We start from the raw sequence: 24575 nt of genomic DNA on the forward strand, positions 1-24575 counted from the left end.
TAAAAAAAAAAACATGAAGACCAACTGAAAAGTTGCAAAGAATTTTATATACATAGTAAAGAATTCTATAACATAATAAAAGTTAATCTAAAGGTAAACTACCCCTTTAAGACCTGTTGCACACGTGGTTTTGACTGTCGCTGTCATCCATAGTAAATGAGCAGCATCAAGACACCCTGGTCTGCTTGCCACTGCTTGTAATGTTACCTTATGGAAAGCACCTTGACCGATACACATGGCCCGGGGACAGACTGACCTCTCTGCAAAAGATGCTGGGTGCCCACCTGTCTCAGCCAGGGTGCTTTGCTTTACTTAACATTACGGGCAGTTACAGAAGGACCCGGGCATTATATCCATTGCGTACTGCTACTGTTCTAGGCTGGGCGGCAGATAAAACACCCCTTTTGCCATTAGCCTAAAAATGTTGCACAGGAAAAGGAAATTAGGGGGAATGTCAGGGGTTTAACTTCATAGCCCCAGGCTCTACAGAAAATAGTCTCACTGTGTTCATGCTCAGGGGAGCAACTCGCCTTTGAGTTAACGTTTAGTATGATGTAGAGAGTAATATTCTGAGACAATTTGCAATTGGTCTTAATTTTTTATTATTTGTGTTTTTTTTTTTAGTTTTTTCATTTCAGGAGCTCTCCAGTTTGGAATTTTAGCAGTTATTTGGTTGCTAAGGTCCAAACTACCTTAGCAACAGGGAGTGGTTTGGATGAGAAACTGTTATACAAATAGGAGAGGGGCTGAATAGAAAAGAAAGTTACAAGAATAAGAATGAAACTGTAGCCTCGCGGAGCAATTCTTTTTTGGCTGCCGGGGTCAGGGACCCCCCATTTAAAAACTGCAAAGAGTTCAGAAACTATAACAAATAAATAATTAAGTCCAATTGAAAAGTTGCTAAGAATAGGCAGTTCTAAAAGTTAGCGTAAAGGTGAACTACCCCTTTAATTGCAACTGTAATAAAAATATATAATGAACCCATTCTGGGAGAAATACTTATTTGTCAGATTTACTTTATAGACCGTTCGTTCAAATGCACACACCCAGAAATAGGGTATATTCACTCTTCATTTGGTCGTTTGTCACGCAGAAATGCTGGTCCATCGATTGTGAGAAAAGACAAGAGCACATTGGGCAGGTGACTGGCAGCCAGGAGGTACAAGGGCCTGCATGTTGCCCAGTTACACTGCCATCAGATTGCTGGCCTGAGTGCCGGATGGCACCTGATTATAGTCGACCATCTATGTTGTCAAACAGCACAAAATACTGTCTTTTATGCCTTTGTGCCAAACAGCTGAAGCACCCTTGGCCTGTGCCCTATCCGGCTTTAATTAGAGCTGCTAGTCACTTGTTTTCCAGCTGAAAATGGGGAGATAAATGCCATGCTAAATGCACATGAACTTCTGTTCATTATATTTATGTTTGCTTGTATTTTGCAAATATACTTGGTTGCCTAGACACCACCTTGGGAACTTTGTAAACAGTAAACAAGCGTGAAATGGCTTTAAAATTGTGAATGCAAATTAATGTTTGGTTTTTTTTTAGAAAGAGTAATCAATAGTAACTGAAAATAGGACTATTATTTGTGTTGTAGTTGAATGGTTTTTAAATGGAATGTCACAGCAGCTATCACTTGTGCGTACTATGCCATATGGAATTAGTAAAAGTGGGTAATGTATTAAGGGCATTAAGTTTGCACCAGGTCTTGATCCCGTCAGTTGCTTATTGAGCCATGCATTAGTTTGTTGATGTGGTCTGCTCCCTGGAAACCTATTTATATTATGGGGTGATTGGCAACCAGTAGTATGAAACGTCTTATCTGCGCATGTTTGGACATTACAGCAACTTATAGTAGAAACCATTGAGTTAGGCTACCAAAAACCGTACGATCCAGTATGTTGGCCACAAGTGATCTTTCCCAGGGTAAAATGGAAAATATACACCCCTTTTTAACACAAGCTAATTCACTATTGACTATTGTAGAGAAGATACATAAACCATAACTGATCTTCCAGAAAGGAATATAATTATTCTTACACAGAAATACCTGATTCCACAGATTGAAGAGAAAACTGCATTACTCATAAGAGCCATTTTGAAACATCACAGTGAAATGCAAATGTGCCCTTGTAAAGAGATGGATTCTGGGACTTGAAGTCCCTCTGCTTTCAATAGCGGGTGGTGCACAGATTCTATGAAAAGCAGAGGGACATCAAGTCCCAGAATCCATTACGTCACAATGGATCAAGGTGAGGGAGGGTTTGCATTACAGGAAACCCAGCCATGATGCTGCCCCACTGTGCCCCCTAGTTTTGCTATAGAAGTTGCCAAAAACATAATTATAGATGCAAGAACATTCACCAATGAGAATTCTACTGATAAAAACTTCATTATAAATGCAGAAGAAGTGACCAATGAAAATGCTGATTCCCAGCACTGTGTCAGGCCCCTTGCTGGTACCTTACAAATAGAGATAATGATGGCATTTTCCCCTCATTATATGGCACAGGAATCAGACATGGGGATAAGGGCAGACTTGTTCAGTGCTGGGAAACTGTGTTTAATGCTCCCAACTCCAATTGCAGGAACAGAGAACATGGAGCCGGATTTATACAGATCAGCTGGGATTCTCATTGGAGGATTTTGTGCATTTTAAAGAAGTTGCTGGCTGTGGGGATTTGGGGAAAAGTTGAGGAAAATAATTCAACCGTGCAGTGCAGCAGGGTTTACATCCCCTTTAATGCTGCTGCTTATGTTTCATTTATGCTTTGTAAGATTGCACAAATTCCCTCAGTGCCATCCCACCTACAAGGTGCTGTTTTGTCCCACGGAAAATAATAACGAAGGCAAATGAAGATTTAAAAACAAGTATATAAATATCTGGCTGCACATGATAAGAACAGATGTCACATTAATTTGATGTGGAGCACACACTATATATATATATATATATATATATATATATATATATATATATATGTATGTATATATGGCAGCTAGAATTTGCTCCTTTTATGGCACTTGCTGAAAAGCAGTTATTTTGTTTTAATGTGTCTTCATTGTGAATCAAGATGTACATTATAGTGAATGTGGAAAGCTTGTTCATTGATAGTTTTTCTTGTGCTAAGGTGTGTAAGGAATTGATCATTCACACTGGATTTTTGTTATACAGGTATGGGATCCCTTATCCGGAAATCCGTTATCCAGGAAGTTATGAATTACGGAAAGGCCATTTTTAAAAATTATTTCCTTTTTGTCTGTAATTATGAAACAGTACCTTATACCGGATCCTAATTAAGATATAATGAATCCTTATTGGAGGCAAAACAAGCCTATTGGGTTTATTCAATATTTAAATGATTTTTAACAGACTTAAGTTATGGGGATCCAAATTACCAAAAGATTCCTTATCCAGAAAACCCCAGGTCCCGAGCATTCTGGATAACCGGTCCCATACCTGTACTGGTTTAAAAAGGTAATTTTAACTAGGTTAAAATATGAGCACGTCATTGGCCAGACCTGCAACCCTATGGGCTGAATCTGGTTAAATGGACATTAGGTTGGGGTCAGTAGGCTGCCAGTTTAAGTAAAGGCTGGACTAAGAGGCTTTGTATGGTAACCATAAACCAATGGATTCAGCTGGGATTGCTCTCTCTGCTTGCATTTATAGCAGATTCAGTCTCTGCACAACATGAACGCATAAAAGCTCTTAATAACATGTTTATGATTGTTAAGGCAGTGCCCTTTTGGACATTTCTGTTTTTTTGTGTGCATTTGAGTGCCTTTTTGTAAAGCTCTGCCTAAAGGTCAATTCATGGGTTTTATACTTTGTCGTGTACGTTGTTCATGTCCTGAATAGAAATAGGTGTTATTACCATTCTGTGGTCCTGACAGAGAGCCACAGTGGTCAAAGCATCCATGTACCTTCAGCCTGGAAGGTATCAAAGGTGACCATACACCGACCGATTATAGCTATCAGTCTTGTAGAGCAATTCGGCAGCTTATCTGCTCGTGAATGGGCACTAAGGTTGGGCCTCCCCACCGATATCAGGCCTGAAATCGGCCAGATCTCGATCGGGGAGGTTTGATATTTTTGTCGGATGAGGGAACTGTATCAGCTCATTGATGCGGCCCCCGAATCGATGGGCGCCTATACCCGCCATTCTAATTCGATCATTTGCCCCAGGGCTAAATTATCTAATTAGCCTGATATCGCCCACCCGAAGGTGGCGATATCGAGAGAAGATCGCCAAGCGAGCGGATCTTGCTGTGTATGGCTCTTCCTGCCACTCCACACAAATCCTCCGTGCTGACTTGCAGTTTGCTGACCAGTAAAATTACTAAATAGTCTTCTATGTTGTAGCAAAGCCAAAATAGTGGTTAGCATAAGGCATATGCTATATCACTTGTATGGTTATGCTTATTTATAAAGCACCAACATGTTTTACACTAAACTGGTGTAGACCTTGAACATTTTGATTTACATACAAAGCAAACAATTACCTGCTTTGTGTTTTTGGCGAGGTCACCAAGCGAGTGGATTGTCTCCCGATATCCCCACCTACGGTTCTGGGGCAAATGATTTAATTGGATCAGCGGGTATAGGCGCTATAGGTGCCATTGGTTCGGGGACCACATCAACGAGCCGTTGTGGTCCCCGATCCGACGTAAAAATTAAACTTGCCTGATCGTTCAGACCACTGGCATATAAGCTGCTGAATCGGACTAAAGGACTGATATCGGTAGCTAGAATCGGCCTGTGTATGGCCACCTTAACTCTATGTTCTCAGTGCAACATCAAATTACTTACTAGGTGAGTGTGTTTTGTATGACTTTTTTGGTTTAAGTTACTCTTGAAGGGCTAGTTCTTCCCAGGTTACAGATATAGGAAAACGCCATAGTTCAAATAAACCTTCGCCCCCCAAATCTCACCCTAATTGACCTGGGGTGTCTGGGAGAGCATGAAGACACTATATCCAGATTTCTTCCTAACCTGCCTTCAGGGTGAGCCCCAGCCCCATAAAGTAAGACCAATTGCAAATTTTCTCAAAATATCTGTCTTAGGTAAGGAAAAACTCAACCGGACCCTGACCCGCTGCCGTTGTAGGACCTGCGTCTTTTTGCTCTATATGCTGCTTCTGTTTGCTCCTTAGGTTCCAAGACAGGAAAGGTTTGGGAGCAGAGAAGTCTGACCCTGCAATGGTTGCCCAAATTTCAACCTGAACCTGCCTGACCTAAGGGTAGGTTTGTGCAGTTTGTGGGTCAACCCACACATCACTACACTGTCTACTAAAAGTTAAAGGTGAACTATCCCTTTAGCTGAATGCCCTGATGAGAAAAATGACGGGGGCTTTAAAGAACAAACACATACATACACATACAGTTTAAGAAGACCCCAGAACTTTTATACCTTCCTTATGACAATAGGCACTCCCGAATTGAACAGATTTTGTCAGAAATTGTTATTTTGTCTCGTTAAGGTGGGGGCAGTTGCCTCACTTTCCCTTTGTGCCCTGTTTGTCAAAGGCTATGCCGTTATTAGTTTCCATAGCAATATTACATTGAGCATTGGATGCTAATTCTGAGGCACTCAAAATTAAATTTCGAAATTGCCCTCCTTTCTGCGGAAATACACATGCTTATTTGAGCCGTGCATGCAGTCCAGAAACGTGATGCTGGCAGTGGGAACAGGCAGTGCGTCCTGATGTTACAGCCGCGCTAGGAGCTTTATGTTGGTGGCTGCAAGGCTGAAAGCCCTTTACGCCTATTATAGTATTCCAATGAATAAATACACGGGCACGGGTCCTGAAAGGCTCCGCCGCTTATATAGGGGGGGTGTACTGAGTGAATGTTTACCTTTTTGTGTTCCTATGATTCAGCCTGTTATGGTACAGTTAATGTCTGATCTTCCCAGGGAAGGCTTGGCAAAGCTGAATCCTGCTGCAGTGGTAATTACTACATGCATTTCACGTAAAAACCAACAGAGATGAGATCTACAGCCTTGGTTATGTATTTTCAAAGCTTTATTAGGATTCTTTGGAGGGGGGGATGTAATTGCACTTCGAAACCAAAAATACGGGCCTGTAAAATTCTGTTATGTTTGTTGCCGCGACTGCTGTAAGGTAGCAAAAAGCAGAATTAAAAAAAAAAAATGTTAAGCGTAGCCCTGCAATGCTCAGGTTTTTTTTTGGGGGGGGGGCTGACACTGCTAATCTGGAAAATATAGATATGTTGGAATATGTATCCCACGGCCCTCAGCAGTAGTTGGGCCAGAACAATCCATTGCAAAATTTTTCATATCTTTGACTATTGACTTATTTAATACTATTTTAATATTAAGTTGTTGGCTTTATTAATTCATGTGTTGCTTTGTGGTGCAACCCATAAATAAGCTACCTCCTAGGAATGTATGAATATGAGCCCTAATGCATCAAAGGTGTATTAATTGGGCCATCAGTGCAATGCTTTGGTTGAAGTATGGCCTGTTTTAACTCCTTATATAGTGTTTTATGTGAATTAATATTCCTGCATATTCTGTAGGGATTTAGAAATTTTACATAATTCCCATCAGTCCCTGCCCCAGTGGAGCTTACAATCTAAGGTCCCTATCCCATTCCCATCAGCCCCTGCCCCAGTGGAGCTTACAATCTAAGGTCCCTATCACATTCCATCAGCCCCTGTCCCAGTGGAGCTTACAATCTAAGGTCCCTATCACATTCCCATCAGCCCCTGCCCCAGTGAGCTTACAATCTAAGGTCCCTATCACATTCCCATCAGTCCCTGCCCCAGTGAGCTTACAATCTAAGGTCCCTATCACATTCCATCAGCCCCTGTCCCAGTGGAGCTTACAATCGAAGGTCCCTATCACATTCCCATCAGTACCTGCCCCAGTGAGCTTACAATCTAAGGTCCCTATCACATTCCCATCAGTCCCTGCCCCAGTGGAGCTTACAATCTAAGGTCCCTATCCCATTCCCATCAGCCCCTGCCCCAGTGGAGCTTACAATCTAAGGTCCCTATCACATTCCCATCAGTCCCTGCCCCAGTGGAGCTTACAATCTAAGGTCCCTATCCCATTCCCATCAGTCCCTGCCCCAGTGAGCTTACAATCTAAGGTCCCTATCACATTCCCATCAGTCCCTGCCCCAGTGAGCTTACAATCTAAGGTCCCTTTCTCATTCCTATCAGTCCCTGCCCCAGCGGAGCTTACAATCTAAGGTCCCTATCACATTCCCACCTGCACCAGTGGAGCTTACAATCTAAGGTCCCTATCACATTCCCATCAGTCCCTGCCCCAGTGAGCTTACAATCTAAGTTCCCTATAACAGTCATACACAGGAAAGCTACACAAGAACATACAAACTCATCGCAAACAATATCCTGGCCAATAACCACCTCTAAAGTCATAGCCCTGCCCCTACAAGGCACAAACGCCTCCAGATGTAATGACCCCACCTCCGTGTCACTACTGTGCCCCTAATATCATCATACAGCCCTTTTGTTCAGTATTTGCTGAGGTCAAAGTTGGCAACCCTAACAGTGCTGTAGGCTCCTTCAGAGGCAGTTTTTTCCATAGTATTTTGCATCTCCTTTGGATCCCATTGGGTCTGTCTACCACCCAATGCTATCTCTTCTCACTTTATGCATCTACCAATCCTGTGCATGAACCTGGCAAGGGGGAAGAGTGCAGATTGGGCTCTCTGCACTAATAGAGCAGAATTTCTAGTGGAAAAAAAGGAAATTAAAGTTACAAGGGGCCTGTGAGTATAAAAGGATTGTGCCTTGCCTAATAGCATTTGTTTCCCTTCCTGCTTGTGTATGGTCTCCTTTAAGCCCATGACACAAGGTAATTCTGGGGGGGTTAGCTTGTTATTCCTTGGTGGAAAAAATATTCTATTCCCCTTCTAATCTCTTTAAATATATGAACTAACAACAATATTTTAAGAACGCTGCACAGTAGAACACAGTAGCGTGGTGTGAAAGAAAGCATTATTCAGAAAAGTCCTCCCTGAATTAAACACACCTCAGGAGGTTATATAAGATATGTGGCAAAAATGTACAGTAAGTGCAGGTCTTTCACTGTGTTTTTTTGCTTAAGTTAGTGTTTCTTCTTCTTTTACGTTAAATATACTGTTAAAATCATTTTTTTTCATCTTTGTTCTTTTTTTTTTTTTAGACTTTAATAAAGTTCCTAGAATTCTTGGAAGACTGAAGTGTGAAAGAGCTGCCGACTTTAGGAAAGGAAGAGAAGAAACTGAAGAGGATGGAGCTGCAGACTCTACAGGAAGCCCTAAAAGTGGAAATACAGGTTCACCAGGTGGGACAGCCCATAACTGTTATCATTATTCTTTTGTAGGGGCTACAGTCTAATTAGTTAGGGGTGCACTAAAACTTGGATTTTGGAAAAAGTTCTTTGCCATGCTAAACTTAAATCATATGACATTAAACCACTGGACAACAGAAGGGACTCAATTTTTTTTTCCATTTGCTGATGTTTTTCCAATCGATTTAGCTCATTTGCCAGTTAGGGTTCAGATTTGGTTCTGGATTTGCCTGAATCTTTTGTGAAGCATTTGTTATTCCTTCAAATACAGGTATGGGATCCTTTATCCGGAAACCCGTTATCCAGAAAGCTCCAAATTACAGAAAGGCCATCTCCCATAGCCTCCATTATAAGCAAATAATTCTAATTTTTAAAAATGATTTCCATTTTCTCTCTAATAATAAAACAGTACCTGTACTTGATCCCAACTAAGATATAATTACCCCTTATTGGGGGCAGAACAGCCCTATTGGGTTTATTTAATAGTTAAATGATTCCCTTTTCTCTGTAATAATAAAACAGTACCTGTACTTGATCCCAACTAAGATATAATTACCCCTTATTGGGGGCAGAACAGCCCTATTGGGTTTATTTAATGGTTAAATGATTCCCTTTTCTCTGTAATAATAAAACAGTACCTGTACTTGATCCCAACTAAGATATAATTACCCCTTATTGGGGGCAGAACAGCCCTGTTGGGTTTATTTAATGGTTAAATGATTCCCTTTTCTCTGTAATAATAAAACAGTACCTGTACTTGATCCCAACTAAGATATAATTACCCCTTATTGGAGGCAAAACAAGCCTATTGGGTTTATTCAAAATTCAAATAATTTTTAGCAGACTTAAGTTATGGAGATCTAAATTACGGAAAGATCCCCTATCTGGAAAACCCCTGGTCCTGAGCATTCTGGATTACAGGTCCCATACCTGTACACACAAACCGGATTTGGTGCTTCCCTACCATTCTGTGGCTTCCATCCTTTGCTGATTGGTTATGTTAAGGAGCCCACACAGGGGCTAATAAGTCAGTAGCTTTTTGGGGACTCTCAGCAGCCTGTCCAATCAATAAATCAATGAAAATCAGGCAGATATTTATGTGGCAGGTTAGAACAAATCACATCAGAGGAGGACCACATCAGAGGTGGTCTGCATAGGCCCATAGTAAGATTGATCTTTCAGCTTGTGTTTTTTTTTAGAACCCATTCTGAGCTTTTATATACATTTCTCTCTCACATTGATGAAGCTGATCAACAGCTTTGCTTTGCCCAGTCACATTCTTTTTTTGATCTAAAAAAAAAAAAAAATACTGAATCATGTGAGGCATCAACCATCTTAAAGATGCAATAAAAATATTTTCCATCTGGGTTAATCTGAGCTTAGTACTATTTGAAAAAGCTGCATGATGCATTTGCAGTCAGTTCTTGCTGTCCTTTTTTGTTTTCAGGGCTACAGGACACACTGCTTGCAGCTTCTCTCCTTTTTCCCTTCTGCTGCCCACTGTTGATCTGTGGGTAGTTTTATTTAGCTTTCCTACCTGTGTATGTATCATCGTGACCTAATTTTGAAGGCAAAATTAGATGTGTGCTGAAGTTTAGCCACCTCTGGCCAAAGTGTTTTGGGGTTAAAAATTCTATATGGTAAAAAGTTCAATTATCATAGTGTTGTGAAATTATTATTCAGTTGCAAATGTATCCTCAGTGTTTCTACATGTGACTAACATGTAGTCCTTATTTGGTACACATTACGGTATAATTATTGCACCAGTATATTCTGCAGCAGTATACAGAGATTATACATCATTCCTATTGGTCCCTTCTCCAGTAAAGCTTAAGGTGCCCATACACGGGCCGATTGTAGCTGCCGATATGGGTCCCTTGGACTGATTCGGCAGCTTATCTGCCCGTGTAGGGGCAAGAACGAGGGGCATGTCCGACCGATATCTGGCCTGAAATCGGGCAGATATCGATCAGGCAGGTTAAAAGATTTAGTCGGATCGGGGACCGCATCGGCTCGTTGATGTGGTCCCCAAACCGACTACCCCATTGCTGCCAATATAATTTGATCGTTTGGCGAATTAGCCTACATGTTCCCCGATATCGCCCACCCATAGATCGCCAAGGGAGCGGATCTTCACGTGTATGGGCACTTTAGTCTTAGTGCCCTGTCACATTTATGCATATTATGATTCATTTTATCAGGGGCCAAGTCCTACAAACTTGGATAAAATAGAAACTACTGGGATGTATTGAATACAAGAACATACAAATTCCATTTAGATAGTGCCCTGTCTGGATTGGAACCTACGAGTCCTGTGCGGGTCCGGTTGGGCAGACCTGTTCTCAACACGGATCTGGTGACTCGCAACCTTACCCACTACACGCTCCCACCCTACCTGCACCTTTAACCTGACCCGGGGAACCATAAAACTGGAAATGGCTTTACTCAGTAGGCAGATCAGCCAGGTCTGGGAAACGATACCTATTAACCTGGCGAGGTGGGGAAATGCAGGCCAGCTATCGTCCTGGGTAGTCAAGCAGGGTACCTGCAGACCAACTACAGGACTCTAACCTTGGATCCAAGCGTGGCAAGGCAGCAGTGTTGCATTTAATGTTACGTTTAAAGGAAAACTTTACCCCCAGAATGAATACTTACCAACAGGTAGTTTATATCATGTTACATTACCTATTAAAGTATCTCGGCAAACTGGAAAATATATATCCGTTAATATTTCCCTTTTATATCCTTTCCTATGAGCCTCCATTTAGTGATGGGCTGTGTGCTCCCTCAGAGATCAGCTGACAGGAAATAATGCAGCTCTAACTGTAACAGGAAGTAGTGTGGAAGCAAAAGGCAGAACTCTGCCCATTAATTGGTTGATGAGGCCTAGCATGTATGTGTGCCTTGGTTTGTTTGTGTGCACTGTGAATCCTTAATTCTTAAAATGGCAATTTTCGATTTAGGAGTACCCAATAGCACATACTACAAAAACAAAGTATATTTTTTATAAAAATAGTTTTTTTTTTTAGCTAAAGCAAGGTGTTACATATGATCTTGTTCATGCAATATATTTTTATAGAGACCTACATTGTTTGGGCGTATAGTTTCCTTTAATCACAGGCAAAGGTCACCCCGACTTCTGTTTTGTGCTCCTCGATGCTATTAACAAATTCCTTGAAACATACTGTACTTTTGCACACGGCTGTTTGACACTTGATACCTTCAGTATGAGGAATTCTATATGAGAAATCTTCGGCACTGAAAGGTTTTAATTATTTAGCTCTTCAAAACCAGGTCCCTTTATGTTATGTACATTTCAGTATCGCCTGGAATGTTGTTTCATCTTATTTCTCAGGCTGATGTATCACAGGCTGGATTTTTTTTTTTATAAATAACACAAAATACTTGATACTTTAGCTGCATTGTTATCTCTGCTGTTTTTCCCCATAGTCTTTTTCTAATACAGGGCCCTCTAGCATGTGGAACAACCAAGAAGAATAGTTTCCAAGCACCAGTCGAGCAAAAGTGTTTTAGTTAAAACTTGTTTTAATTTCATTCATCTAAAATATACGCCTGATGCATTTTGTGTGCGGCCACACTTAATCATAGGCCTCCCTTTAGGTCAACTGGTGTGTGAAAGTTATTATTCTTGGTTGTTCCTATTATTTGCTGAAGCTACAAGTTTAAAGCTTACCCCCATGGACCAGTCTTCTATACTGGTGAGTGTAACTGACTGTGGATATTACTTGCTAATGATTTGGGAAGACTGCTCACCCACTAACGATGGGCCTGGTATTTTTTACATCCAGGTCATTTGTTATGTCTGGGTGAGTTCCATCATTTAGGTACTTATGATTGTGTTAAAGTTATGTTCGTACTGCAGTAACATCAAGTCGGTGGGTTTATACTTGGTGCCTTCGATTGGGGGCAGCCCTGCTGTACACCCTAAACTAGTACTGTCACAGAATAAGAGGAGAGCATCTTCACGCAGGTTAACTGCTTTAGCTAATGCAGTTAACCTGCGTGAAGGTGCTCTTCTCTTATTCTGTGATATTCCAAAGGGCCAGGCGGTGAGCCATTGGGGATCGATGCATTGTGCTTTGTGAACAGTAAGGCTGAGCATTTGAACATTCAATTTTGGATTCTAGACTAGTACTGATCAAGGTGTCAAGTAGTGCAGTAACATCAAGTAGGGGGGGGGGTTATACTTGGTGCCTTCCATATAGGGCAGCCCTGCTGTACACCCTAGACTAGTACTCTTCAAGGTCTCAAGTAGTGCTGTAACATAAAGTCGGGGGTTTATACTTGGTGCCTTCAATTGGGGGCAGCCCTGCTGTACACCTTAGACTAGTAGTGTTTAAGGGCTGTGACAGATGGTTAGATTAGTCGCCTGTGACAAATCTCCCTTGTCGCGGTATTTGCCCAAATCCATCAGGGTGGATTCAGGGGTTCGGTGCATCCCTAGTTTATACTTGTAAGTCGGTGGGTTTATACTAGACTAGTGCTGTTCAAGGTCTCAAGTAGTGAAGTAACATCAAGTTGGGGGGGTTATACTTGGTGCCTTCCATTGGGGGCAGCCCTGCGGTATACCCTAGACTAGTACTGTTTTAGGTTACTGCACTACTAGTAACGATAAGCCTGGGGTTTATACACCCTGACTCTGCAGGATTTGTGTCAGTCCACTTTCCCCATTGTTCAGCTGCATTATTTCATTAGATTGGCTTTCTATCATGGGATTTGCAACTTTCATCATCATGACGAACACTGACGGATGTCTTACTAGCAGCTTACTGACCTTGGTTTCAAAAAGTTGTGTTTGAGGATTTGCTCAGTGCCACCTTTGGATTTTGGATGCCTTAGAACAGTGGTGTAGTTTATCTGTAACCTTCATCACTGTGCTATAGTTCTAGAAGCAAATAAGCATCTATTCCAAGTTTACCTTTAAATGACCTTCACGCTATCTCTTGCTTGGTGACTTCTGTGGAGGGCAGCCCTGCAGTATCTATGCCCTAGACTAGTACTTGTTCAATGCCTTTTACCCATTTACATGATTTAACACATGCATGTCTTGGATATTATTAAACTCATAATGTCTTGCAAAGAAGTCTGTGGAGACCTAGGGCAGGGGTAGAGGACATACAATCTCTGGAGGGCTATCTCAGTTTGGCAGATTATATGTGGCATGTCAGTTGTGGGTACCTGGTGTGGCAACATCAGAGCAAAACCCACAGCAAGGAGGTGACTTTCAAAATCAGATGCAATTCATGGCGACTTAACAAAACAGGGGTTCAAATTTCAGTTTCAATGTATTTTTATGAGTGTTTCAATCTTTTCTTTAAAAAAAAAAAAAAAGTTTGCGTATTTTACATGCTGCTATAAACTCCAGCAAGGGGTGGTTCACCATTAAGTTAACTTTTAGTATGTTATAGAATGGCCAATTCTAAGCAACTTTTCAATTGGTCTTCATTGTTTATTTTGTATGGTTTTTTAATTGTTTTCCTTCTTCTTCTGACTCTTTGCAGGCTTCAAATGGGGGTTACTGACCCTAACAGCCAAAAAATGATAGCTCTGTGGGACTACAGTTTTATTGTTATTGTTACCAATCTCTCATTCAAACCACTCTCTGGTTGCTTAGCCAATTTGGATCCTAGCAACCAGATAGCTGCTAAAATTCCAAACGAAACAGCTGCTGAACAAAAAGTAAAATAAAGCTAAAAAACTACAAATAATAAAAAATGAAGACCAATTGCAAATTGTCTCAAAATATTACTCTCTACATCATAGTAATAATTAACTCACAAACAATCCCTTTAAATTGTGACAGGCAAGTAAATATCTTCACCCTTCTTTGACCACTGCAGTAACCCCCGATAATAAGCTTTTTCTGTGTTGTATAAAATTTTAAATAGTAAAAAAATGAATAACACATTTGTTTTTCTGCCCCTTAGAAATTGGTTGCCCAGATGAAGCAGGATCCTCAGGTGAGTTTTGTATTGATTATTTTTTCAAAATATATTAACATATCTGTACATTGACATAGAAACCGTTGCCCTTTTTAGCCAATTACAGCCACAAAAATGCTCGGTGTTTCATCTGTAATTCTGTAAGGGCCTGCTGGGCTCTTATTGAATTTATAGTCAGGACCAAGGAGAAAGCTTGTGTTCAGGTAAACAAATAGTCCAAATAGTCCTTCGTTGTTGCGGGCGACTAATCTACCCGCAATGCCATCCCACCAGCTAGAATGTAGATCGCCGGTGGGATGGCATACGTGGCGCCACAATTTGCCAAAGTCGCCGAAGTTTCCTTGAAAGGAAGCTTCGGGCGCCTTCGGCAAATCGCGGCGTCGCGTATGCCATCCCACCGGCGATTTACATTATAGCTGGAGGGATGGCATTGTGGTGAGATTAGTAGCCCACGACAACGAAGGACTATTTGGACTATTTGTTTACTATTTGTCATGCGCCAACTAATCTCCCCATGTCACTGCCCTAAAGAGTCTCCGAGTCATGTTCCAGGCACAGGTCGTTTCATGTAGTAAAATAGAAGGATCAGAAACAAGCAAAAAGGTAGTAGTAATTGTGCTTGATATGCCAAGTGGGAGTGGTAACGTGGGTAGTCAGTTAAACAGGTTTTTCATTGCTTATACGTGGTACTGCTGGGTTATATTACAGGCCTCCGTGTACCACACGTTTACCATGGGTGTCTGTTATTAACTGAGCCCCTATATCGAGCAGAAAAATATACTACTGCTATTATTTTAGTTACCCTTAGTTTTATATCCTGTGAATGTAAGTTGCAGGGATGCTTCCTGAGAATACAAACATACTGATGCCTATGCTCCCCCTTATGGTGAATAGAGCCACTCGTACAATATCCTTCTCGTAATCTTTAGCAGAAGACACATGCTGGCATTTTGTCTTTGCAGCCTGTCTCTATAAAAGTCACGGCAACAAATCTTCTTTTGTGACATTCTGTAAGACTTAAATTACGCCAGGTGCCCACATCTAAAATTCAGATAGACATACTTTTGGGCAAGATTATATTCAGACAGCACATCTGCGATATATAAAAAAAGAACAAAAAAAAAAACTAAGATCTCGATTGAGACACAGAATATGACAGCCACCCTCACACAAATTGAATAGGGAAACCAAAATGGCTTGTTTTCTACCAAAGGAAATCATTTTTAAAAATTAGAATTATTTTCTTATATTGGAGTCTATAAACAGAACCATTTGCTGTTTATACTGTCCGCTATGTTCATTCTTAGAACAACGGTGTGTTTACACTCTATGTGCTGCATACATTCTCAGATCCTTATTTATTCTTTCTTGTTAGAATGCAGACTTGAAGAAACAGCTCCATGAACTCCAAGCCAAAATCACATCTTTGAGTGAAAAGCAAGTAAGGAAAAAAAAAAAAGCTTTTATTTATGTATTTTTCAGATTGTTTTGCTTTACAAATTGATGATTGATGAATATGCCTACTCGTTGTATGTTTGTACATTTTTGCAGTAGGGTGAGCAATGCTCTGTATTGTTACAGAGGAACAGCAAATTGGGCAAGAGTAAAGTATTTATGTGTTCATTCAACTTTTTTAACGCCAGGATCAGCACCATGCTAACTGCTTGGCAATGCGTTTTCTCCATAACCGCCAATAAAGCATGGAAACATAGAATCAACAGTGCATGGTTTTTAGATCCTTGACAGCCATTGCCAGAGATTCTACATTCAGTGGCAGGTAAGCAGTTAGTATGCAAAGTGACTGGTGATTTTTGGAGCAGATTCCAGACAGGGGTGTATTCCATATAGGGATGCACCAAATCCAGGATTCAGTTTGGCCAAGATTCTGCCTTTTTCAGCAGGTTTTGGCCGAACCGATGCTCCTGACTGAACCGAATCCTTGAAACCACGTGACTTTTTGTCATGTAAACATGGAAGTTGAAAATGTAACCCTTCCATAAGCGGTTTGGTATGTGGGCGAATCTTTCACAAAGGATTCAGGGTTCGGGCGAATCTGAAAAAAGTGGATTTGGTGCATCCCTAATTCTATATATAGGCACCGGGAGGGCCCATGCCTATTGCAGCAGTTTTAGGGGGCAGCCTTCCTGTGCCTATGTAGAAAAAAATACTAAATCTGGCAGTAGAACTCGGGGTAGGAGGGCTACCCCTTTCTGGCATTGGCATATGCTCAGACCCACATTGTGCAGACTGATGAAAAGAGGAGTGGGCTGGTACCAGCAGCACCGGACCTAAATACATCATTGATTCCAGATTGTATCTTACCTTGTTGGCGCTTTTGGAAGCTTCTAAATTATAAACGCATGAATAGTTGCAGGTCACGGTAACAGTGTAAATAGCTCTTGCATGATCGGCACGGTATTATTTTATCAGATGGCAGTGCTTGAATGATTGCGTTATAAATATATCAGGCATTTTCTGGAATCTTGCTTGGTTTTGATAACCACCTTTGGATTCAGCTGTGTATAATTTCGGTTTTGATTAAAAAGTTCCTTCTGCTGACTAGGAGCAGCTAATTAGTAAGTGGCTTTTAGCTTCTCTATGCCAGTGCTTTAGGATAGTTCTGAAACAATACAGCAAATCATTTCCTTTGGTGGTTTTTTTTTTCTTTCATTAAGCTATTTGAATTAAAGGGAAAGTATTTCCTTTGAATTTTTTTAAGGTACAGGTATAGGACCCGTTATCCAGAATGCTCGGGGCCAAGGGTATTCCGGATAAGGGGTCTTTCCGTAATTTGGATCTCCATACCTTAAGTCTACCAAAGAATCAATAAAACTGCAATTAAATCCAATAGGATTGTTTTGCATCCAATAAGGATTATTTGTATCTTAGTTGGGATCAATTACAAGATACTGTTTTATTACTACAGAGAAAAGGGAAATCAGTTTTAAAATTCTGAATTACAGGTATCGGACCCCTTATCCGGAAACCCGTTATCCAGAAAGCTCCGAATTACGGAATGCCCGTCTCCCATAGACTCCATTTTAATCAAATAATTCAGAATTTTAAAACTGATTTCCTTTTTCTATGTAGTAATAAAACAGTGCCTTGTAATTGATCCCAACTAAGATAGAAATAATCCTTATTGGATGCAAAACATTCCTATTGGGTTTAATTAATGTTTAATTGATTTTTTAGTAGACTTAAGGTGTGGAGATCCAAATTACGGAAAGATCCCTTATCCGGAATGCCCTTGGTCCCGAGCATTCTGGATAATAGGTCCTATACCTGTATTTGATTAAAATGGAGTCTATTGGAGACGGGCATTCCATAATTCGGAGCTTTCTGGATAACGGGTTTCCGGATAAGGGATCCCATACCTGTACCAGCATTTGTTGGAGTCTCTGCTAGTTTTTGTGCCTCGTTACCTACTGTATTGGTTTGCCTGTATGTCAGTTATTAGCATGTACCCTTATGTACAGTGCTGCGGAATATGTTGACACTTTATAAATAAATGTAATTAAAAAAAAAAAGTCTTTTGTAGGATTTAGGTGAATCAGCAAATATTATTTTTATCTGATTCACAAATCAGATCAGTGGCATAACTATAGAGGATGCAGACCTACAGTATGTTACAAGTTGCAAATGTGACACTTTTTAGTCATGTAACCTAATGTTGTTACAGGTATGGGACCTGTTATGCAGAATGCTTGGGACCCGGGGTATTCCGGATAAGGGATCTTTCCATAATTTGGATCTCCATAACTTAAGTCTGCTAAAATAATTTGTAACATTTAGCCAGACTTAATGGTAGCGGGTCGCCTGACAATGACGTGCTGAAAATATAATCTAACCCATTTTTATTTGACTCTATTATAATGGGGAAAAAAATAATTTAAATGTTAAATAAACCCAATAGGACTGTTTTGCCCCCAATAAGGGGTAATTATATCTTAGTTGGGATCAAGTACAGGTACTGTTTTATTATTACAGAGAAAAGGGAATCATTTAACCATGAAATAAACCCAATAGGGCTGTTCTGCCCCCAATAAGGGGTAATTATATCTTAGATGGGATCGAGTACAGGTACTGTTTTATTATTACAGAGAAAAGGGAATCATTTAACCATTAAATAAACCCAATAGGGCTGTTCTGCCCCCAATAAGGGGTAATTATATCTTAGTTGGGATCGAGTACAGGTACTGTTTTATTATTACAGAGAAAAGGGAATCATTTAACCATTAAATAAACCCAATAGGGCTGTTCTGCCCCAATAAGGGGTAATTATATCTTAGTTGGGATCAAGTACAGGTACTGTTTTATTATCACAGAGAAAAGGGAATCATTTAACCATTAAATAAACCCAATAGGGCTGTTCTGCCCCAATAAGGGGTAATTATATCTTAGTTGGGATCAAGTACAGGTACTGTTTTATTATTACAGAGAAAAGGGAATCATTTAACCATTAAATAAACCCAATAGGGCTGTTCTGCCCCAATAAGGGGTAATTATATCTTAATTGGGATCAAGTACAAGGTACAGTTTTAATATTACAGAGAAAAAGGAAATCAAGTTGTAAAATTAAAATTATTTGTTTATAATGGAGTCTATGGGAGATGGACTTTTTGTAATTCGGAACTTTCTGGATAATGGGTTTCCGGATAAAGGGTCCAATACCTGTACAGAGAAAAAGGAAATCATATTTAAAAAATAGAATTATTTGCTTATAATGGAGTCTAAGGGAGATGGAACTTTCTGGATAACGGGTTTCCGGATAAGGAATCCCATACCTGTACCTGCTTATCTGTTTGACACCAGCAGAAGTCCATTTTTATATGACAGCTGAATGTCTTGTTCTTATATATGTGTTTTTTTTTAGCCATAAGCTTCACAATACCATATAACGTAAACCAATTTTGTCATTGAGCTGTTTAGCATGGGTAAACAAGCAAGGTGTTGTGTCCGTCCTAAAGTAAAATAGCAGCTGGTCAGGGTTTTCAGATACTCGTAACCTGTAATTGTCATTTCATTAATGATGTTTCAAGCGGTTGAGGTCTGGGTAGTGATTATGATAAGCATATAAGGCCTTGCAGTAATAAAAAACAAAACAAAACATTGAGAAGCCCTAAAAATGGTTGGTCTTAGTGCAATTTCATGGTGCTGCGTGGGCTGTCCGCCACGGGACTCAGGCTTCTGATCAAGGTAACAGCAGAGGCAAATTATTTGCTCTAGAGCTCCTGAAAGGCTTGTTATGCTCCTGTCTGATACCATTAAGTCTGACTAAATGTTACAAATTATTTTTCCATTATAATAGAGTCAAATAAAAATGGGTTAGACTATATTTTCAGCACGTCAGCGTCAGGCGACCCGCTATACTCGATTGATCGTTTAAACGGTGAAAGCAGCAATGCCCTAATATTAAAGTAATGAAAATGCGTTTTTTTAAATGGAAAAAAAAAATAAAAAATATATATATATAACGGAATGCCGCCAGGGTTTCCAAAGTGGGTTTGTTGCAGTAATGTTACCCAACTGTGAATTTATTATAATGGTTTTTGGAATGTAGAGTCTTATTTTATTCAAGAGCCACTCCGCAGGATGCCGGCTTTCACTTACAAATACATAGAAAGAGATGTAAAATATTTATATACAAAGTCATCCTGGCTGCAGCTGTAGCAAGGAGACGGTGTGCCATTGTTCTCCCTTAATAAGTTGTGTGTTAGGAGACTGCGCTGACTAACACTAAGTTGCGCAGATGCCTAGATGTAAAGGAGCGAAGGTTTATTCTTCAGAGGAATTGTATTCAGGATTTCATAAAGAAAGTCAATTTATTGTTTTCAGTGCCAGAGGTTAAGTGCTGTTTGGGGACCAGAAACTGTTTTAAGTGTTTTGAGTTCCTCTGTTTAGTGGGGTTTCAGTGGTCTGCACTTTACAGTTTTAAGGTCCCCATACACGGGCTGATTCTAGCTGCCGATATCGGTCCCTTAGACCAACTCTGCAGCTTATCGGCCCGTGTATGGGCACTAATGACCAGCCTGCCCGGCCGTCATCTGGCCTGAAATCGGCCAGATCTCAATCGGGCAGGTTGGAAAATTAGTCTGATTGGGGACCACATTGGCTCGTTAATGCGGCCCCCGAACCGACGGACGCCTTTACCCGTCACTCTAATTCCCCAGGGCCAAATGACCAAATTAGCCAGATATCGCCCACCCATAGGTGGGGATATAGAGAGAAGAGGTCGCCAAGCGAGCTGATCTTAGTGTGTATGGCCACCTTTACACGTGAAATATCCAATTGTTTTCTGCTGCCAATAAACAGTTAAAGTTTATCCCTTTATTTTGTTTTTCTGGAGATTTTCTCTTTCCTGGTGCAAAAGGTATTGGCAGTTGCGGTACAGGTATGGAACCTGTTATCAAGAATGCTTGGGACCTGGGGTTTTCCGGATAAGGGATCTTTCCGTAATTTGGATCTCCATACCTTAAGTCTGCTAAAATTATTTGTAACATTTAGTCAGACTTAATTTAATGGTAGTGGGTCGCCAGACGCTGATGTGCTGAAAATATTGTCTAACCCACTTTTATTTGACTCTATTATAATGGAAAAAAATAATTTAAATGTTTTATTATTACAGAGAAAAGGGAATCATTTAACCATTAAATAAACCCAATAGGGCTGTTCTGCCCCAATAAGGGGTAATTATATCTTAGTTGGGATCAAGTACAGGTACTGTTTTATTATTACAGAGAAAAGGGAATCATTTAACCATTAAATAAACCCAATAGGGCTGTTCTGCCCCAATAAGGGGGTAATTATATCTTAGTTGGGATCAAGTACAGGTACTGTTTTATTATTACAGAGAAAAGGGAATCATTTAACCATTAAATAAACCCAATAGGGCTGTTCTGCCCCAATAAGGGGTAATTATATCTTAGTTGGGATCAAGTACAGGTACTGTTTTATTATTACAGAGAAAAGGGAATCATTTAACCATGAAATAAACCCAATAGGGCTGTTCTGCCCCAATAAGGGGGTAATTATATCTTAGTTGGGATCAAGTACAGGTACTGTTTTATTATTACAGAGAAAAGGGAATCATTTAACCATTAAATAAACCCAACAGGGCTGTTCTGCCCCAATAAGGATTCATTATATCTTAGTTGGGATCAAGTACACAGTGCTGTTTTATAGATACAAAGAAAAAGGAAATCATTTTCAAAAATTAGAATTATTTGTCTTTCCTTAATTCTGAACTTTCTGCATAACAGGTTTCCAAATAATGGATCCCATACCTGTACTGTATTCTGTGTGCTGCTCGCTATAGAGTTGCCAGTAGGTGGCTTATCAGGGCCAATATCTTGCAGTAATATAAACAAATCTTAGCTTTCTTTATTTGAAAAAGTTCTCAATGTATAATCTGTTTCCTTAGAGACATCCAGAGTTGCTTTACATCCCATATTAAGCAATTCTGAAATATAAATGGATAGTATAGTACGACCTTGTCTCGGCCTTGTGTTAAATATAGGGTCACCTAGCGTTATTTAGTGATGGGCACTGTGCTTTGTGCCAAAGGTTATAGGTGAAATGCACTTATTTACATTAGGCTCTGTATTGACAGGTTGGAATGGTTTTCAACAATATAATATATTGTTGCCCTGCACTGGTGCAACTGGTGTGTTTGAGGTTAATGAGTATTATGGAAACAGGGCTACTTCAGTACAGTGCTTTATATGTTTACAAATGTGCATTAAAGTTAACTTTTAACATATTGTAGAATGTTCTATTCCTAGCAGCTTTGCAATTGATCTTCATTATTTATTTGTCATTGTTTTGAATTATTTGCCTTTCTCTACTACATCTTTTTGGCTTTCACATGGAGGTTACTGACCACAGCAGCAACAAAAATTTTTTTTATTGTTATTGTTACTTTGCAATAGTGATGTGTAGGCCGGCCCGATACCCGCAGGTCGAGCGGGTTCGGGCCGACCTTGGCACATCACTAGTGGGTCACGGGCGGGTTCATGTTGAGCTCTTCCACTCACCCTCCCCGCCCAGGAGTGGGCAGGTTAGGGTTGACTGTGGGTTGAGTTTTTCTATTCATATTCCATTCTCCTGTTCAAACCACTGATTGGTTGCTAAGGCAAACAAAACCCTAGCAACTGCTTAAATCCCAAACTGGACAGATGTTGAACAAAATGGTAAATAACTGAAAAACCAAAAAAATCTGTCTCACAATATTAATGTCTACATCCTACTAATAATTAGTTTAAAGGTGAACAACCGCTTTAAAACAGACCGGACTCATTCTGTTAAACTCTATAATCACCTCTATTTGCTGCTGTGACCTGAGGACAATGACACACAGGGATATTTGTCACCCAAGGGAAATCTTCGCTACCACTTGGTGACAAATCTATTGAAAATGCCTTTCCCCTATACAAACTCGTAGATCATTACTTTTACATGGTGTTATCCAGCATAATCACTAAAAATGGGGAGGGGAGAAGCCGGGTCAGGTCGGGAGCGGGTGCGGGTTAGATTTCTACTCTGTGCTTTGGACCCAGGACCCCAAATCTAGAATCCACTGGAGGAGCACCGTCGCTGGCCCACAGGCCGCACACATGAATACAGCAGTCGGAATGAAAATAATCAACCCTTTGTGCAACTGCAGGTACTGTTTGAGCAGAAGTTATTTCTGCCTATGTCTTTTATTAGCTTCCCTAGCAGTGCTCTGTACCTTGCCTGATGCAGCAGTAAAGTGGATGCATCTGTAAAGCCGAGTAGAAAGTTATTATATAAAAAGTGTAATTTAAAATCCCGTCTCCCAAATGCCATAAAGCAGCAGAGTATTCCAAGCTCTTGAAAAGAAATAATTCAATCCATTACAAGCTACATGGACGCTGCAGTCTCTCAGAATCTAAAGGTGACATGAACCCAAAAATAAATAAATGACTCCTATTGAAATCAAATATAATTCTAAGCAACTATTTAGTAGGGGTTCATTAAAGGTTTCAGTGTTTTCAAACTTATTTGCAATTGCTACTGAAAGCAGTATTTCTCTGTCCCATTCTCTCCTTCTATTGAAACAGTGAAGCAGAGGCCAGCCTTGCACGCTTCTTCATGGCTCTGTTATTTAGCTGGCTTCTGCTACATTGCTCCAAACACCAGACCCGGATCGGAAGGGTTTGACAGATACTTCTTTCAGTGTTTACAAATTGACATATGGAATGAATGTGTGTGCTAGGATTACATTTTCTTTTATTAGACAGCATTTTTATTTTGGGGTTTAACTCCTTTTGAATTGTCCTTGTCTTTAGTATTTAAAAATGTACATGGGGTACTCCTATGCACACTAATTCCATCTGTACTGTCTACGAGAAGGAATTCCTCAGTGGTCCAGTCTTGGCCCCAGTTCCAGGTTTGATTCCTGCATCTTTTCCTTGTGACCTTGGACAGGGCTGCTTTACTCCCTGTAATTTAGGGACTACATTATGTGTGTCCTACAGGGTAGGGCTTTATTGTGTCTAAATAACTCTGTGTCCTTTATATTTCTGATATTTTTTAGTAAAATGACATTGAGTGTATGCAAGTTTAAAACAATGTGGCTGCTGGGTCGTCGCTAAGCCTTTCCGAGAACGAAAACAATAGAAAACATTGAGTTTTTGTTGTCCATAATGTTATTCTTTACACTCAGACTAATTACTATATGTGCACAATCAATGCCTATTTGGTTTGAGTTGGCAGCCAAAGAATAAAAGGCATTTAGTGAATGTGATATATAAGATGAGGTTTGGGTAGCCAAGAACCAATATATTTTGTTCTTCAGTGATTCCATGAATGCTCTGTGCTAGAAATGCATATACTTGTATTACATAGAGTGAACAGAAGCCCAGCCACATGTGCATGTCAAGGTCGGCAGCAGTCACTTTTGTCAAGGGAAACAGAGCAGTTACATGTAATCAACTGCTCATCTGATCGTGGCTCAGAGAAAATACAGTTCTCACACTCAGTAGCCAGGGTGATTACATTTTTTCTTTTAATAAAATGCACATCATGGAGCAGGGTCGGACTGGTCTGCCAGAGTTCCAGGAGATCTCCATGATTTCCATCAGCCCTTTCTTATTTCCACCATAAGCTTATATAACCTCCATACCATTTGTCTCTGTCTCATCTTATAGTTGTGAGGATGGACCCTGGATATCAGTTATTCGAATGGTCCTGAGGAGGCAAACACTGCATTGGAGCACAGAATTGCTTTGTAAAATAAAACCCTAATTTACTTTAGAACTGGG

At 40.2% G+C, this 24575-nt stretch overlaps 1 protein-coding gene across 4 annotated transcripts in view; it reads left to right on the top strand.

Moving 5' to 3' along the window:
• phf21a (PHD finger protein 21A) overlaps positions 1–24575 on the top strand; it is an 87445-nt gene that overhangs the window by 20433 nt on the left and 42437 nt on the right. For all 4 annotated transcript variants that reach the window (XM_031900482.1, XM_012962111.3, XM_012962110.3 and 1 more), the window contains exons 2-4: positions 8180–8320; positions 14275–14307; positions 15665–15730. In XM_031900482.1, the coding sequence (XP_031756342.1) occupies positions 8267–8320; positions 14275–14307; positions 15665–15730 (153 nt within the window). In that variant the 5' untranslated portion in view covers positions 8180–8266. The remainder of the gene's footprint in view (positions 1–8179; positions 8321–14274; positions 14308–15664; positions 15731–24575) is intronic.

This window comes from Xenopus tropicalis, chromosome 4, assembly GCF_000004195.4.
Source record: "Xenopus tropicalis strain Nigerian chromosome 4, UCB_Xtro_10.0, whole genome shotgun sequence".
In the NCBI taxonomy this organism is placed as follows: Eukaryota; Metazoa; Chordata; class Amphibia; order Anura; family Pipidae; genus Xenopus; species Xenopus tropicalis.